This window comes from Rhincodon typus, chromosome 4, assembly GCF_021869965.1.
Source record: "Rhincodon typus isolate 14 chromosome 4, sRhiTyp1.1, whole genome shotgun sequence".
Taxonomy (NCBI): domain Eukaryota; kingdom Metazoa; phylum Chordata; class Chondrichthyes; order Orectolobiformes; family Rhincodontidae; genus Rhincodon; species Rhincodon typus.
Genome location: NC_063335.1, coordinates 19,761,651 through 19,781,175, shown reverse-complemented (window position 1 = coordinate 19,781,175; position 19,525 = coordinate 19,761,651). Strand labels below are relative to the sequence as shown.

At 39.8% G+C, this 19,525-nt stretch overlaps 1 protein-coding gene across 1 annotated transcript in view; it reads left to right on the top strand.

The window, feature by feature from the left end:
* tpd52 (tumor protein D52) overlaps positions 1-19,525 on the top strand; it is a 51,534-nt gene that overhangs the window by 18,144 nt on the left and 13,865 nt on the right. The window contains exons 2-4 of the mRNA XM_048595658.1: positions 5,524-5,639; positions 10,054-10,202; positions 16,677-16,778. Of these exons, the coding sequence (XP_048451615.1) occupies positions 5,524-5,639; positions 10,054-10,202; positions 16,677-16,778 (367 nt within the window). The remainder of the gene's footprint in view (positions 1-5,523; positions 5,640-10,053; positions 10,203-16,676; positions 16,779-19,525) is intronic.

The following is a 19,525-nucleotide window of genomic DNA, read 5'->3' as shown; positions in this document are numbered from 1 at the left end:
TTTTATGCTGAAAGCAAAATCTTCTGATTTTGAATTTGAATTCAAATTTATTGGGGCATATGGTTAAAATCAGAATTGGAAATCCATGTTTTTTTTGTGTAACTCCTTAATGCAAACAGTTCTCATAGTGAACATTTTCTTCCCTTGTTCTCATTTTACCCTCACTACCCAAATATTACATCGTTCAGCATTTTTTTCAGACTAAATATCATTTTAGTGCATTTTTTTGTTCTTGCAACTAATAATCTCTACAAATGTTTGTGATCTTTTCATTTTTTTAAACAAGTATAATACGCATTTTCATTAGTTGATTTTGAGTGTAGCAAAGAAATATTAAATGTGGAACCTGCTGAAGAACCTGCTTTCCTAATTGCTATCTTGAACTGATTTGTGTTCTCCAATTCCCAAAATGAACGTTTTCTCATTTTGGTGCTGCATGGCTTGGTGGTCCCCTTGGCTAAGTTGATCACCTCATTTGATCAATGAGATAAAGATCCAGTAATATTTCCTGATAAGATATAAATGTTTTGCTGTTACCTTCGATATAAATAAGTACAGGAGAAATATTGGAGCAGAGTGTTTAAGTTAATCTCTAAATCAATCCCCTCATGGTTAAAACAGGATACAGATGGGCCTGACGTACAAATATCTGACTTAAGAAATTTTGTATTTTGGATTGAGATTTCATACAGTGATATACAAATTAATTTTAAGGATCCACTTGTACTCATCCTGCATTGTGTTCCAACTTGCATACAAATCAACTTGTGAATATACCTGTTCACAACCTGGGTTCTGCCTTAATAAGCAAGCAAACCAACCATCCAGCATTAGATGGTATCCATCACTGGATGTTAAAACAATGAAGAATTTGTGGATATATTACTTAGAGGCCAAAGACACTGTGGTAAAAGCTCAAGGTAAGGGAAAAATGCCATTAATTTGGGCCAAGTGCAGATTTGATTTGCCCACCTATCAGAATTTTTAATTTTCTTTTTGCAATGCCTGGCAGAACAGCTCTCAAGCTACTCTCTACTCCTAGTTGCTGTTGACCTCTGCACAAGAGAGGTGCATTGTGTAGTCTGCTGTAAATAATTTGCCTTTTTCTTGTAGAGAAGCTGAAGTGAAAACTGCTGCACTTTCAGTGATGCTAACCTGAACATTGAGGTGAACATCATCGATGAGGCGCAGGAAGCAGGATGCCATGTTTGCATAGAGGATGGGGCAAGAAATTCTGAAGTACCTCCACGTTAAGGACTGGGAGCAGAAGTCCAAGAAAGTCCACTCCTGGAGTATGGATCCAAAGACTTGGCAGCAGTGCCATGGAGTTTTATTGACATCTTAAGATGTCAATGTCAGTGAATGCATTTTCGTAAGGCATTAATCCCAGTCATTGCACCACAGCCTCTTGCATTGCTCCATGCATCGCACTCCTGTCGCTTACCAAGCACCCATCCTTTATACTTTGGACACATGCATAATCTCCAGATGCTGTATCTTATCTTTGTATGCCTACCAAGTCTGGTAACCTCTTACAACTCTCACTGCTTTGACATATTTGTAGCTATTTAGCTGTGACAGGTGCATCACCCAACGACTGCTTCATAGGCACTGATTTTCTGCCCCGTCTATGAAGGGCAAGGTGGCACATAATAGAAGGGAACAGAGCAGAGTGGTGGAAGGCAGGGACATGTAAGTGAATCCTATGGAATTGGTCACCATTTGTCTGCATCATGGGACCATCTGTGCTCTATCTGGGAACATTGGACTGAGTGCATGTTTCTGCCTTCTGCCCCTGCTTAATTCCTAGTACAGCCTTATTCTGTTATCTGGCTGATGAGAAACATTGATGGTATGACCACGGATGACTTTTTCGTACCATCCCCTTGTGTTCTCCACTGCCCCTCCCCCAACCCATGGCATTCCCAAAACCAAATATTCCTTTGAGTCAACAAGGTGCAGGGCTGGATGAACACAGCAGGCCAAGCAGCATCAGAGGAGCAGAAAGGCTGATGTTTCGGGCCTAGACCCTTCATCAGAAAAGGGGCAGGGGAAGGGGGTTCTGAAATAAATAGGGAGAGAGTGGGAGGCGGATAGAAGATGGATAGAGGAGAGGATAGGTGGAGAGGAAACAGGTCGAAGAGGCGGGGATGGAGCCAGTAAAGGTGAGTGTAGGTGGGGAATTAGGGAGGGGATAGGTCAGTCCAGGGAGGACGGACAGGTCAAGGGGACAGGATGAGGTTAGTAGGTAGGAGATGGGGGTGCGGCTTGAGGTGGGAGGAGGGGATAGGTGAGAGGAAGAACAGGTTAGGGAGGTGGGGGCAAGCTGGACTGGTTTTGGGATGCGGTAGGGGGAGTGGAGATTTTGAAGCTTGTGAAATCCACATTGATACCATTGGGCTGCAGAGTTCCCAAGCGGAATATGAGTTGCTGTTCCTGCAACCTTCGGTTGGCATCGTTGTGGCACTGCAGGAGGCCCAGGATGGACATGTCGTCTGCGGAATGGGAGGGGGAGTTGAAATGGTTCGCGACTGGGAGGTGCAGTTGTTTATTGCGAACCGAGCGTAGGTGTTCTGCAAAGCAGTCCCCGAGCCTCCGCTTGGTTTCCCCGATGTCGAGGAGGCCACACCGGGTACAGCGGATGCAGTATACCACATTGGCAGATGTGCAGGTGAACATCTGCTTGATGTGGAAAGTCTTCTTGGGGCCTGGGATGGGGGTGAGGGAGGAGTTATGGGGGCAGGTGTAGCACTTCCTGTGGTTGGAGGGAAAAGTGCCGGGAGTTCCTACTTGGAGACACCCATAAGCTGTCACTTGCCCAACCATAGAAGCCTTAGGAGGAGGAACAAAACAGGTTGAGATGTAGTCCCATCACTTGATTACACCCTCAGACACCAGTGCAATACCTGACTGCACTTACCTTGGAGGCTTGAGACCAGCATATGGTGAATCATTTTGGCACGAAAGACCTGGAATTGAGCCAAAAGTAAAAGAATGTATTCTGTGCTGGTTTAGAGGAGGCTAAGGTCACTGAGTTCAAAGAGACAGATTGTATAAATAGTGTCTACAGGAAAGGAACATAACACTTAGTTTAAGCTGGTTAAAATCAAACCCAGGAAATCAACCTTGAGTATGGAATTGCCTTTCACAAGAAGATTCAAGGTTCAAAATTGTGATTTTTAATAATGAAAATAATTTGATCAAGTAGTTAGAATATTAAACGATACAGAGAAAAGCACAGGAAATTGGGATTATCCAGATAACTGCCATCTTTAGCAAATGACAAGGCAAAGTTAGTCACTAATGACTGATTCCTGTCCATGTTCTCTCTGGTTTCCTTTAAATGTGCAAAGTTACAAGACTTAAGTTCTGCTTTCTTGCTGAACAGATAAGGGGTGAATTACTACTCTTTAAAGTCTCTGGTAATGAATGCTGTTTGCACCTGAAATCGGATGCTTGGCAGGAAAATATTGAAGACTTAATTTGTACAGAGAATTGCCAAGGCTTGGGCACTAAGTTAATACTCGTGATCCAACAAAGTTCATCTGACTGCTTTGCTTTGCTTTTCTCTTTATATTATGAAAAGCCACTTGTATCCAGAAATGTGATTTTTATCTGTAATTTTAATCTAAGCACAAAAGTACTATTTGTTCATATACTTGGTTTGCCGTTTTGAAGCAAATTTGTCATGCAGACTTGCATTAAGTCTCTGCCAAACTTCATTGTTGGGTATATTTGTAGCTGTAATCACATTATTTTAATTCAATCTTTTTTGATGGACCGATTACTTTATTGCATGCAGAGGCTTGAGTTGCATAAGAGTTGATACTTAGTTGAACAACTTGAAGAATTAACTGGACTTCATATATTTAAAACAAAACCAAAGTACCCTGCCAAATGCAATTATGATATTTGTATTAACTTTACCAGTCTACTTTTAAAACTAGCTTGTAAAACTAAGTTTAGTTTTTTATTCATTTGTGATACCAAATTATAATGGAAGTTTTTATTTAACATTGCACATCTTTATTTTAATTCCAATTTAACATGCTTATAGTTGGCTCTTGCAGTGATCTGCTTTACTTCTGAGTACATTTATTTTTCACATTTAAGGTTTGAAATGTTTTGTCACTTCAAAATGTGCCTTTTCAATTTTGTTTGTAGATGGATTAGAATGAACAGGGTTATCATTGTAAAATATTAACATGAAATCATAGTTACAAATAAGATTAGATCATATTTTGAATTTATTTCCTGTTTATCTTCATTGGACAGCTTTTATTTTATATTAAAGGACAAAACTTTTAATTTGTTCATAACAGGTATGTTGAATTTAGCTTGGAATTATGAGAGTAAAGAGTCAGTGAAAATTTCACAGCTAACAATTTTGTATTTTCTCTTGAAACTTATTGTCCCTTTATGATTCAATTAAAAGGACCAAAACACAGACCTTCGTGTGAAGGCAGAATGGAGGTACCAAATGTATTCTTTGAGCACTTCCTCTTCTGTGGATATTAGTACAATGTCACAATGAAGGAAAATGTTCTAGAGAAATTGGATAGGGTAAAAATGAGTTAATGGTAAACTTCATATTTCCCCAGGTAGTGAAGGCATCGCTCTAGATGCAGTGCATCTTCGATTCCTAAGGAAGTTGAGTTATTGACTAAAGTTCATTTTCTTGCTATTGAATTAATATTAATTTTCATCCAAGTCTAACTGCAAAGTTTTTAAAATTTGTGTGTAGACTGATCATCTCTATATGAAGTCTGTGCTAAAAATACTAGAATTAATGAATTCAAATGAGCTTTACAGGAATATTTCTAAAGCTACATGTTTTGAGTTAAATAAAAACTGAAAGAACTGCAGATGCTGTAGATCAGGAACAAAAACAGAAGTTGCTGGAAAAGCTCAGCAAGCCTGGCAGCATCTGAAGAAAAAAATCAGTTAACCTTTCAGGTCGTTCCTCCGAACTGATGGTAGCCAGGAAAACGTTTCTATATATGCAGAAGATAGGGAGTAAAGGCATATAAATCAACAATTTCCTAGCTACCGTCGGTGGTGAGGAAGGGTCAGTGGACCCGAAACGCAATCAGATTTTTTTCTTCACAGATGCTGCCAGACCTGCTGAGCTTTTCCAGCAACTTCTGTTTTAGCCCATGTTTTGGAGTAATAGTTATTGCAATATTAAGCACAACATGTACGTATTTCATAGTTATGTGATTCGTCCTTAAAAATGAGTCTTGAGCAAGTACTTGAACATTCTCCATTTCTGATCTGTAGGTTTAATGTCTCATAGATTACTGTAATGTATTAATTGTTTCGATTGTGGTTGAGTGTTCTAGGTGGAAAGCATTGATTTGGGTTGTCATTTGAGCGCACACAGGCACTTGCTGACACAGGAGATTGCAGTTGGGAGTTAAACCTGTAACCTTTCAATTTACATAGATCTATTCCAAGTAAAAGCTGGCTCTTTTCTTCCTTTACCAATTATCAAAAAATAACTGTTTCTGTTGCTTGTTGCAGGCCTGTTGCAAGGTGATCCAGCACCCGAAATTGGAGAAGATGCTGTTGCAACTTCTGACCTTGGAGGTGGAATGACAGATGATGAGCGAGAAGAGCTGACAAATGAACTTGCTAAAGTAAGAAATGCCAGTTTTGAAGCTGACAGAGTTTTCTGGAAGGTTATTTCCTCTCCTCACCCCCAAAATATTTGATCTAATTACATTGTTATCATTTGAAAAAATCAAAGCAATTTCTCCAGGTTCAGAAAAAATGCGAAGTGTGTTCTTGTTTGATTTTTAGATCTTCAATGTATAATCAATTATAAACCCATCTTGTATGGTACCCTGTTACTTAAAATAAGATGGATATGTGGGCATTCACATACAGTATTACAGCAGTGGTAAAATGGAGGTTTTGCCACATCTCGAAGGTGCTAAGTGAAGTTGGCACTATCACACAGCAGGTAAGAAACTGAAGGGATTAATCACCGGTCTTGAAAATAAGATTGCTTTTTAGAATTCTGTGGCTGACAAAATACAAGATAATATTGTTTCTGGAGTGTTTGGCTATGTGATCTGTGAGTTTCTTTAAATAAGAGATCAGTATGGTATGATTTTTTTTTAAGAAACTGAAGTTTTGAACAATAAACCTAGGGGACCTAGGAAGGAAAGGAGACAAACTGAATAATGGAATGCAAGAGCTCAAATGTTTAGAGTCTGAGCTAGAATCAAACAAGAAATAACCCATTAGCTGGTTGCCAACAAGCAGGAGAATTTGGTTTGGAATTCCACAGTAGATTGGTTTTTATTTTGAAAAAGAGCATTAGTACTGTCATCATGGTTGCAGTGATATCTGGAGAAAAAGGATCAACAGCAAAGGCTCAAAATATGGATTGCATTTGTCATAAAATATTTGAATATGAAAAATCCTTGTGCAGTCGTTGAAAACTGAATACTTGAACAGCTATGTATCAATGCACAAAAGATGACTCTTGCTGAATTGTTAAGCATTGAATTCTTAAGAATGACAGCCTAGCATTTGATGCAATGTTTTTAAAAAAAAAAAAAAAAATCTGCGCTGTTTACCACACAATTGTGAAATAGGTAGAAATGAAATTGAAGCACTTTCATTTCTCGTTATGACCTTTTGGAGAAAGCAGTTTTGGGATCCATTTTGTGATTGGGTTTTTTTTTTGCAGTTGGCTTTCAAATCATACCTTACAAGAATGTTCTGATTCTCACAAGATGTGTCAGTACTTGCTGCCTTATCAACATGAGTTGGTATAGGTTAGTGATAGGAAGGCAGGTTTCTCCTTTTGAGGTACGATTTGAATTAAGAATCGGCTTGCTTTTAAATGCCATCTTTCATTTTATCAATGTCTGACTGCTTGAAAATTAATAGTTCACTTTAAGTGCAATTACTGAGCACTGGTAAAGCAGCTGCCAACATGTGTACAGCAAGGTTGCCCAAGTGGATTAAAAAGTTCGATATATCTGCTTTTGGATTTTGGGATTGGCAGATAAACGTGAACTTCAGGCTGATTTAGAAGAATTCTCTTGATTAGATCTGACCATAACTGTAGGGTAAATTTGTCATACTTGTTATAAGATGACACCAAGGTGCAGAAGAGTCTTCTGAATGAAAGGAAGTGAGCAAAGTGGGCCTATTTTAACAATGTTTCACTACTTTAACCTGATCTCTCAAATGTTATTTTCAAACAACCCCACAGTACGCAGGTGGGAATTGCCTTTGTCTAGGAATTGCTATGTGAACAAGGACTGATACTTGTGTCTGATCAGGTGAGCTTGAAGCTGACTTGATAAAGGTGCTTGGCTATCGTTTACATAGCATGCTAATGAATGTTTGCATTTCTCGTCACTGTCTGCTGGCAGTGTCCCCTGATATTAATTCAGAGAGCTGAGCTGAGTATTGGTCTTTAGCTCCATATTCAACCTTTGTTTGAATTTTTTGGTAACTTTTGTAATCCTGCTGGTTAGGCTGCACATACAGCACTAGTAGTGTTCAGGACAGGTAAATTTCTGTTTTTGAGGTAGCCGAGCAGAATATTCCAGATAATCACTAGGAAACTCATTTGCAAGAAAAATATGAGATTGTTGTTTATCTGTGAATTGACAGGCTAAGATTCTAACAGTACTTAACATGAAAACTTCTAATTAACACACGTATTTGCCGTTAGCCCATGAGTCCAGCAAAGCCCAGAAGATCATATTTATTTTAATCCTATCCACCAGTCAATCTTTCACTGCTATTTCTGAGTATGCCCTGTTCCAACTGAGGAGCCAGAGTAGGATTGGCCCTTTGCAGGAGCCAAACTTATTTGGGCGTTCATGGGCTCCTCTGGAGTCTTTCTTGAGGGTTTTGAGTTCCGTGGCTGCATTTTGGTTTTGGGGCACTTTTTAAATTTTCACACTCCCGTATCAGGTGACGCTGTCACATAGTAACAATACCATCTGTGTCTATGTTGATACTTGGGATGTTTGGACACAGAGCAGAATTGGAATAATTTATCAATTTCCTCAATTAGCAACTCTACATTAAACTTAAAGCCACAATACCACACAAGCAAACTATTAGCTTCCTAGATACTACAGTATTTAAGTTTGGATAAGATGTACATCGACAAATGTTTTCATTCCAAAATGACCGACATACTTCTACACGTGAAAAGCTATCACTCTAAATTCACCTTTCACAGTTATGTTCATGCATTTTTGTTTCAGAGTCATAGAGATGTACAGCATGGAAACAGACCATTCGGTCCAACTCCTCCATGCTGACCAGATATCCTAAATTAATCTAGTCCCACTTGCCATCATTTGGCCCATATCCCTCTAAACCGTTCCTATTCACACAGCCATCCAGATACCTTTTACATGTCGTAATTATACCAGTCTCCACCATTTCCTGTGGCAGCTCATTACATACACCCACCACCCTCTGCATTTAAAAGTTGCCCCTTAAGTCCATTTTAAATCTTTCCCCTACTTGTAAGGCAAGATATTGGGGCAAGAGAACAGGTGATGGAAGAATGGTTGCTGTGGAGATATCAATCCTCTTTTTAAAAAAAAAAATAGAAAAATCTTGATTTCCTGTTAGCAGGTGGAGATGTAGAAATAAAGTCAGGTGTGTTTGTATGTTTTGAGTTTCACACCAGCTCACAGCAAGTTCACGCTTGCAATATATTTGAACTCATTAACATAAAACCTCTCTAAATTGCATCCTGTTTTTAAAATACAGGTGCAATATTATTTCACTGCATCTCAAGTCTTGGTTTAAAATTGAATAGTGGATGATCATTATCATGGGATCCACTGAACCCATTTCTAACCTATTGCCTTCTGAACTGACTGCATTGTGCTGTCAGATCCAATCCTGATTTTGAAATTAAACCTACCAACAAGGGTGCTGCAGCCATTGTCAGGCATACTGACCTCTGTTAGAGGTTGAGTGCCAGGTCTTAGTACCACCTCATATCTGCCCCTGGAGCATGACCCCACTTTTGAACATCAGGCTACTGTCCGTGACTGTCGCTAAACTCATCTCATCTGGGAGCCTATTCCTGCCCCACAGAACTTACTTCTCCCTACCTTGACTTGAATTTTATTTTTATCCATAGTTCTGTCTCTTTCCACTTACATCTACTATTTTTCAGATGCTATGGTCTGTTTCACATTTCCATTTTGTGAGCACCAGCTGCCACCTTTTCCCCAATTTTGTGCAATCCATCTACATGGGCAGCCCCCATCAGGATGGTCTCACCAACTGAAAGTACTGCTGGAGGTATGGTTTGAAGAGGCATTGCTTCTGAAGATTCAACTTTTGGAATAATAGTAGCAGAATTCAGTGTCGTTTTGGAGGAAGACCTGAGGTAGAAGTATTAGATGGATGGCTACTGATTGGGGTAGTGATGATGAGTGTAGCAATGAACTTTTGTATCTAGAAGATTCCAGAGGGTGACAGCTGACATCTGCAGGATCCCATTTCTGTTGAGGAGAGTTCTAGAATTTTGATCCAGTGACATTGAAGGAATAATGATGCTGTTACAAGTCAGGATGGTGTGGCTTGGAGGTGAACTTGCAGGTGGTGTTTTGATGTATCTCTTGCTCTGCAAATTCTACCATCTAGAAGGACAAATTTGCAAAGCGCTGTCTTTGGTTCCTTGGTGAATTACTGTAGTGCATCTTTTGATGGTATACATTTGCCACTGTACCAATATTGAAGGGAGTAAGTGTTGAAGGTGGTGGATAAGATGCCAATCAAACTGGCTGCTTTGCCATGGATGAGTGTCAAGCTTTATAAATGTTAGACCTGCATTCATCCAGGCTAGTGGAGAGTATTCCAACAGATGATTGACTTGTGCTTTGTAGCAATATGATTAGAATTTATTTTGCTATCTTCTTTCAGGGGAGCTCTATAACATAACTGGTACAAAAATGTGAGGAGGAGGATGACGAAGTCGCTGTTAAATATTAAAATTCTTTTAATTCCATTACTCTGCAATGTTGAACTCTCGTCTGTTTTATATCTTAGGTGGAGGAGGAAATCCAAACGCTTTCTCAAGTGCTTGCAGCTAAAGAAAGACATGTTGCTGAATTAAAGAAGAAGCTAGGATTGACTCCACTACATGAACTTAAACAGAATTTGTCAAAAAGCTGGTTAGATGTACAATCCTCCACAGCGTAAGTGCATAGTATAGCAATGGCCAATAGAACCATGAATTGAATAAATGCAAAGAAAGACTTGCCTGCCTTTTAGTTGTTTATAAAATGGATTGGTAGACAGTTTGTTCTTCCATCTTTTGTTCAAACTTCTGATGAAAATTAATAACACTTGCAACTAGGAGAAAATGACCTGAGATGATTATTCCCTTTTTAAACTTATACAGGTTCAGGTTTTGAATTTTGCTTCAGATTTCTCCTCTTTCTCTCACTTGGTTATACTATCATATACAATGTTGAAATTGCTGTATAGAAATTTTCCTGTTACATTTTGCAGTTAGTTGTCACAGCCACTTTTTAAAATAAAAGTTTGAGACCAAGCCCATGCTATAAACATAAACAGAGCATGTTTGAAGTTAGTCACATGCACTGTCTTTCTTGGGTTCAATTCGATACTTTTGAAGAATGCCCAAAATATGAGTGCCTCTTCTTCTCTGCATCTGAATAGAATAGGGAAAAATAATCTGCGGCCAAGGGATTTTGTAATCTCCTGTTTCATTGCATTTTTCCCCTTCTAGTCAAGTCAAGATGAAGAACCAGATTACTGAAGAAACAAGTTTTGTTCTTTCTGTGGAGTCGCAACCTAGTTTTTTTAAGTCATTACATTGTATGAGGTCACTGAGCAAATGGCATGGCATTATACATAATACCAATGTTTTCCCAGTAGCTGACTAGCTCACTTTCCTCCTTTTCAGACACCCCATCAAACCTACCAGTTTCAGGTTTTTGGCCATCTGTCCTAATCACCATAATAGGTCTGGTGTTTGAGGCTAATGGCAGGAAAAGGGTAAATTGAGAAACTCTGAATTGACATACTGAAAGTTGGTGTACTAGTCACTAGTCATGATTTCAGATCTGAATGTTCATTTTCACAAATTGCTATATAATCTTGACTACAGAGCTTATCCAGCATATAAAGACCAAAATGATTCTTCATTGTCCTTATTCTATGACAAGCTAACATCTTGTGTTAGCTAGTGATCTAGCCAGCAATTCCATTGCATAAATTATTACTTTTTTTCCATAAAAGCATCCAACTGCCCCCATCTGAGGGCAGCTACAGATGAGCAAATCTTTGCATTGAGAACCAATTGAAAGAAAATCCTGAATAATTTGGGTAAATCCAAACCAGTAAGTAAGTTGAGCCATGAAGGCAAGGAAGAGCTATTCCCTACCTCCTCAGTTTCAGCTTATTCAAATGCAACTGAAGACATGACCTGAATTTCGTTCACATTTTGAAAGTGGTGATATTTGTTTAAGCTGATTTTGAGTTCACTGGCTACTCGCTTTCAGTTTTCAATTTGTGTAATGAGACACATTTTATATAGTGTTTTTAATGTAATAAAACATCCCCAGATACTTCGTGTTGAAAAGCAAAATTAGACTTTGAACCCTCAAAGGTGATGACCAAAAATTTGGTTTAAAAAGCTAGGTTTTAAGGAGCATCTTGAAGAATCCTATGGGGTCTCAAATTTTTAGTAAGGGATTTCCAGTTAAATGTCAAGGCAGCTGAAAGTTCAAGAACTTATTTTTTAGCAATAAAATTAGGAATGTTCGTGAGGCTACAAGCAGACTCCTAGATGGTTGTGAGGCTTTAGGTAATGAGATTGAGGGAGGGAGACGCTGTAGAGGGATTGGAAAACAATGATTTTAAAATGCTGCCCTGTGTTATTACTGGAGCCAGTGTAGCTCGACAAATACAGGGCTGATAAATGAGCAGGATCTAGTGCAAGGAAGGTCTCAGGCAGTGGCATAGTAACCTAAACAGCAGTTAGGTAACCTTTATAAAGGTTAGAACCCAGATACATGTGGGATTGATTTGGAGCAAGCAAGCCAAGAATTAAAGGGGCACCATAAGGGTCTCAGTAGCAGATGAGCTGAAACAGCGGACAAGTTAAGTGTTTCTAGTCCTGGCAATGACTAACTTTATAGCTGATGCAGCTGTGTGGTCATGAACATACCTGACTCAACCATGACATAGCTGCAAACAATCTGGCATCATTGTTAATATGGCACAAAACAAGCCAGTTGGCCTAGATAATTTATCCTAAATTAAATACCTTACACTTGCGTATTGAACTGTTTTTTTTCATTAACGGAATGAGGATGTCGCTGGCTAGGCAGCATTTATTGCCCATCCCTAATTGCCCAGAGGGCGGTTCAGAGTCAAGCACATTGCTGTAGGTCTGGTGTCACATGTAGGCCAGACCAGGTAAGGATGGCATTTCCCTTCCCTAAAGGACATGAGTGAACCAGATGGGTTTTTCCAACAATTGACACTGGATTCACGGTCCTCATTAGACTTTTAATTCCAGATGTTTTATCGAATTCACTTTCCACCATCTGCCGTAGTGGGATTCAAACCCGGGTCCGCAGAACATTATCTGGGTCTCAGGATTAACAGTCCAGCAATAATACCACTAGGCCATCACCTCCCCAAATGCCAATCGTTATTTGCTTTGTACGTTCACACTGCAAGTTGATTAATGGCTTAGAGATAACAAGGTGTAGAGCTGGATGAACACAGCAGGCCAAGCAGCATCAGAGCAGCAGGAAAGCTGATGTTTTGGGTGTAGACCCTTCAGAAAATTTAGTGAACCAGATGGGTTTTTCTGACAATTGACACTGGATTCATGGTCATCATTAGACACTTTTTTTATATTAAAAAAAACTCCTTGATTAATGGTTTGTTGTTTTGTTGCAGTTGTCGGTGATAACTGACACCCCTCCCCCAAAAATGTCATCACATTTAAATTCTACAGTGTAAATCATTAATATAAGTAGTCAACAGCAGTGTTCACTTCACTAATTCTTGTAGAACATCACTTCTAAAAGCTGAAAGAACCGCGGATGCTGTGCATCAGCAACAAAAACAGAAGTTGCTCAAAGTTCAGGTCTGGCAGCATCTGTGAAGAAAAAATATCAGTTAACGTGCCGATTCTGGTGACCCTTCCTCTGAACTGGTGGTGGCTGGGAAAACGTCAGTTTATATGCAGAAAATAGGGAGGGGGTGCGATAGGGAGTAAACGAAAGAATAGAAGTGTCTAACGAAAGAAGAACAGTTGGACAGACAAAGGAGTTGATAACGATCTGGCTGGGAAGGTGAATAGTTAATGGGGACTATTAGTGACTAATAATAGGTAGTGTGTAATGGCAGGCTATGTGATAACAAGGCCTGGTATGTCGGGTAGGGGGCTGGAACATAGGAGAGGTTCGGCCCTAAAATAATTGAACTCTTGAGTGTGGAGGGCTGCAGTGTCCCCAAGCGGAAAATGAGGTGGTGTTCTTCCAGTTTGTGTTGAGCTTCGCTGGAACACTGCAGGAAACCAGAGAGACAGATGTTGGCCAGGGAGCAGGGTGGTGCGTTAAAGTGGTAGGCAACAAGTAACAAGGGTTTTTTTTGTGAGCAGGACGTAGATGTTCTGTGAAACAGTCACCCAGTCTATGCTTTGTTTCCTCAACATAGAGGAGACCACATTGTGAACAGCGAATGCAGTAGACTAGATTCTGGGAAGTGCAGGTGAAGTGTTGCTTCACCTGAAAGGTATGTTTGGAGCCCTTGGACAGTGGGGAGAGAGGAGGTAAATGGGCAAGTGTTGCATCTTCGCTGGTTGCAGGGGAAGGTGCTGTAGGGTTGTGGGGGGCTGTTGAGGATGAAGGTGGTGTGGACCAGGGCGTCCCGAAGGGAACGGTCCCTGTGGAAGGCGGACAAGGGAGGGGAAGGGAATAGGTGTCGTCTGGTGGTGGCAGAAATGGCATCTGATGGTCTTCTGGATGTGGATGCTGGCAGGATGGTAGGTAGGGACAAGGTGAAGCCTATTGCTGCTGCAGGAGGCAAGAGAAGGGGTGAGGGTGGAAGTACGGGAGATGAGTCAGTCCCAGTTGAGGGCCCTGTCGACCGTGGTGCTGGGGAATCCTCAGTTGAGGAAGAAGGTTAACATTTCAGAGGCTCCCTTGTCGAAGTTGGCCTCATCTGAACATGAGATCACTTCTCATCTACCACACTGACTAACATGTTTTATTCCCTCTGGGTTCTGTCTTAAAACCAGTTAGTGCACAAACGACAGAATGGATTACTGAGTCCATTTTTTAATGTTATCCATTTATCTATTATAAGGCATCTTACCAAAGACTACTTTGGTAAAGCAGATGCAATTTATCTAACCTAGAACAGTTATCAGGGAGAGGGATGGGATGAGTAGCTAGGAAAGTCTGGAGCATGGACTGAAGATGATGGCAGCCTCAGTCTTCCCAGAATGGGGAGTCCATAGTTAATATCCCTTTTTGGCATTGTTTTGTTTTTACGTTGTTATTTGGACTGGAAATTGTGTAGCTTCAATGTTGTTTGCTGCAGGATGTTACCTGACCTGATTGGCACCACTGAAAGTAACCATTCCCTTTCTCAGACTGAACGCTGCTTGCTAGCCTTCCTACTTGTGGCCTCCCATCACGCTTGCATGACTGCTTGAGGTCTTCAACAGCGAGTTCCACCAACTTGGCTGTTGATCATCTGCTTGAGCAGCTGCTTGATCCTGGCTATGTTGTAGCTGCCACCTAACAGCATCCCCCGAGAGGTAGCATAGGCTGCTGCTGCCCTTCAGGATCTGCCCGCTCACAACGAAGCTGCCCCCCGTGGCTTCGGCTAATTCGGAATTCACCAGTCTTCAAAGAAGATGTCCTAGGCAGTGGCCATGATGCAACAAGAAACCAATGCAGTGCAGGTGGCCTAGAGCTCAATGAGCAATGTCCCTCAGTGCAAATGTTGGGCAGTTGCTCCTGGGCCTGTAGGAGGTAGTGTGAGTAGAATGTTTCATTTTCTTTCAGCATTTAAATGTATTTCATTTTTAAGTTGGTTAATTTACAAATGTTGGAATTCAGTCATTTCAAGTACATGTAACACTCTTTCAACCTAGAAATTACAAGTATAATTTTTATTTTTCTTTTGCTGAGGGAGGCCTTATAGAAATGGAGCTCCTGTTTTAGCATTGATGTTTAGGAGAATCAATGCTTCATTTAGTTTCTTTTTCCACTTAAAGTTTCAATTTTCTGGAGTGGAACCCCAACTTTTAAGTGAGGATACCCTGTACTTGATTGAAGGATATTTATCCTCCTCCATTACAGAATGTCAAGTGGTAAGTAGTCTGATAATTTCACAAGCAGTGAGAGTTGGAGTTAGGTGTTATCAGTGCATGTGTAAAAGTAATGCTGGGCTTTCAGTTGATGACAGAGGGGAAGGGTGTAGATGAAGAATAGGAGGTAACAGATGACGGACCATTAAAGGACCCTGGAGTTTATGGCCCAAGAGAAGGCATTTCAAGTAAACTGTGGTTACAATTGAATATCACTGGAACCAAACAAGTGCAGTTCTGTCCAGCTAGATGGTAGTGAAAAGGATTATGGTTTAGTCAACATCAAAGGCTGCATCTGACTCAAAGAATGAGGAAGTATAGTTTGTCTTTGCCACTTGTGACTGAGTAGTTTTAATGCTGTTGAAGGGATTCAGACATGGAGCTCTGGAAAAGATGGGCATGGATTTGGGAGGTGACAACAGGATTTTGGAAAGAAAAGGGAAATTGGCCCCTGGGCAGCAATTTACAAGAATAGTCGATTCAGGTGTTGGTTTTTGTGAAGAGAAGGGAAATGATGGCAGATTTAAGAGAGGGATAGTAACTCAAGAACTGTTAACACTATTGGATGACGTGGGGTAAAGGTTTGGTGGCAGAGGTGGGAGGGATTCATTTAAAGTTCCTTTTTATGTTTATAGTAATAAGTCATTTTAAATTAGTGGTGAGCCTAATGTTTCTTGGTGAGCTTTGATGCCCCTCCACCATACAGCATGGGAACTAAATGGAAAATATACTCTATGGAACTTGGACATGCATACTAGGTGAGTTCACAACAAATGTTATAATGCAGAACCTCTTACACAATGTAGCACCTTGAACTTTGATCAAATTTTCAGCAAGTTCCTATGTCTACGTTTAGAATTAATTGACAATGCAATCTTATGTAATTAAACCTTTTTGCTAGTGATGCTGATGTATCTCAATTTAGTTTACCCAGCTCCATGCTGAAATGGCAACTTATTTGTATTTGTGCGCATTGCTGGTACAATTTCCTGTTGTACTCGAACCACCTTCCCCCAAGATTACACTGGGTCTTGGCTGCTTGGGTGAATCACTAAAGTAGATTAGCTTGTACTGTCATGTATCTTTCATGACTTTCTTGGATGTGTTTCAGAATATGGTGTAAATTCAGTACAAACTATAGATAGGAAATGTGAAATATCTAGGAGAGGAAGTAGACCTAGGATTTGGAAATCACTTGAAATGTACTTGCATAATGAAACAAACAAAATCCATCCAAATGAAAACGGCTGGAAACTATACCTTTTTGTGCTTGTTTTAATTTCTAAAAATTATTTAAATTCTACAGGTTTAAGAAGACATCTGAAACCCTCTCTCAGGCTGGTCAGAAGGCTTCATCTGCATTTACTAATTTTGGTTCTGCTATTACCAAAAAATTTGAAGATGTTAGGTATGTCTTGAGTTGCTTTCTCTAATAGTAATAACTTGTTGCTCACTTTTATTTAGAACTGCTTCAAAAATTAGGATTCTTGCACCTACAAAACCATTCAAAATTTTAAGTTTCCTCCCATATTTGAATACATGCTGAAATTATAAGACCGGTTCATAGTTCTGAGTCTATACCTGATATTATCTGTTGATGATCTGGAACATTTACGTATGCTGCTGTAACATAGAATTTGTATTGGTATAGATGATTGTGACTTGCTATATCAAGGGTTTCAGATAATAGTTGCTTGCCTTCCCCAGATGAAATTTATTATCTTTGTATGTGTTCTTCCTTCACTCTTTCCCTTTCTCAACCCTATTCTTGTGATGAGCTATATGGATCCCATAATTTTTGAATTCACTTTGTGCTAACATTGTTATTTTTGGCCTCAGATGCAAGAAACGTTCATTTATCCGGAGCATTCTGCGATATACTCCCCATTTCATTATTTTTTTGCTTTCTGCTTTGCTTGTACACTCTACAGAAAACAGTTATCAGCTTCTAAATATTAAATTGTTGTGAAACTCTGTTATCTTTCTATTGCGTTCTTAATGTGTACTTTTCTACCATTGTGTTGACTCCGCTTGCCTGCTTGTTACACTTTAAGATCTATTCTCAAGTTTGCATCTGTTCTGTGGTGTAATTTTCCTTTGCATCCTCCCTCATTTTGATCCTATTCCTTTTCTTCTGATCGTGCAGTATCAGTTCACATGTTCAATTTGATTGCTACAAGGTTTCTTCACTATAACCTGCTGTTGCAGCCATGTTCAACATGTAGTCTGCAAATGTAATCTTGACTGTGAGCCTCTTCTGTGCACGTGCAATTCACTCCTCTTTGTGTGCAGCAAATGCTTCTCTTGGTGCTTCAAACTCCTTGAGCCTTGAGATTAGAAAATGTGATTCCAGAACGAGGTATTTAAAAAAAAAACTGCTCTTTTTAATGTATTAAATGTAGTAAAAGAAATGTTATTGAACCATCTGATGCCAAAGTCAGTTGGAAGATGGGTTGTGAAGAATTCATCCCTGTATCCCTTTACTGACTCCTTTTAAGTACGTGGGCAAAAATTTGACAGATGGATACAATACGGGAAAGTATGAACTTGTCTAATTTTATATTTAAATTGAGAGATTGTAGAATTCTGGATGTTCTGTTACATGAATCTCAAAATATTGGTATACAGGTACAGCAAGTGATTAGAAAGGCAAATGAAAGACTTATTACAAGGGGAATACAGTGTAGAAGTAGGGATAGTCTGCTACAGTTGTACAGGATGTTGGTGAAGGAACAGGGTCAGAGTGTCTAGGATCTCCTGCAGTGCAGAGAAGGTTCACTCATCTGTTTGCTGGGGTGAAGAGATTTCTTGCAAAGAGACATTGGATAGGTTGGGCCTGTCTGTTAAGAGTTTAAGAATGAGGACATGGAATAAGATTTGGAGGACATGGCCGGGTGGATGCTGAAAGGATGTTTCCCTTGTGGAAGACACCAGAACCAGAGGATGCAATTTAAAAACAATGGATCTCCCATTTGAGACAGATGAGAACAAAAAAAAATTCTTAGAGCCATCGTCTATGGGTTTGTCTTTCCCAGAGACACTGTCCTTGAATATTCTTCAAGACTGAGTTAGAAAGATTCCTTGATAGGGGTTTGAAAGGATGTGAGATGAGACAGAAAAGTGGAGTTGAGGTCATAATCAGATCAGCCATGATAATAAACTACAGAGCATGCTTGAGGGACTAAATGGCCCATTCTTAATTCGTATGTATGAGCAACCAGGTTCAAAACCATGAAATTTAGTGGTTAAGTTTCCAACTTGTGTAATACAGGATAATGAAGAGCAGTCCTTCATGCACCAGACCCAATTGCAGAAAATGATGCAAACGAGCAGTTTAGAAAGAGCAAAAAGTAAGAGGTCTTTGGTTTTTTTGTGACCAGTTTTATTGCATAGCTGTGTTTAGATGTCTTACATGTGAAGATTGGATTTCGCATGGCAAGATTTAAACATTTTAACAAGGGGGATTTGGATTTTGTACATGGCACTGGGGATATTTGAGAAATCTGTTTAATTTGTTTTTCATGGTGTCTTACGGCCCTTGTTTCAAAACATTAGATATATTGCTTCATTTGTGATTTCTGTTTCGTGAAATGCACATGGATCTGAATCTGTTTTGAGAAGGCAAAATGTGGTGTAGTGGGCCTTCTTTTTGCAATGAGATTTAAATTTGTATAGTGTTTTAGCCATGTCCTGTGCAATGATTCGACTTACCTAGTTTCACGGTCTTGACCAGGTTAAATAAGAGCAGAGTATTGATGTTGTCAAACCTTATCCTTTTGAGTGTCTTGGGCCTGATGCCATGGCCCACATGGATAATGAGAGGTTTGAGAAGTGTATGAGTTGTGTGCAGACGTTTCTCCTGTAGTGCAGCGAGAACATCAGAGCTGTGTAATTTGACTTGCTGCTCATTTTATACTAGACACCTTCCTGATTGAAGAGAGAATTAAGGATGTTGATGCGAGGTTAAAGAGCAGAGGTGCATGATTTCAGTTTTTAACTGGAAGGCTGCTGGTCTTTTATGGCATGATGCAAATGGGAACTGTGCTCCTTACTCCTACCAGACATGCAAATGCAAGTCAAAGATCTAGTGGGTCTAAATGCACAACTTGAGTATTGGCTGCCAATCATTTGCACATGTTGCTACTTCCAGTGCAT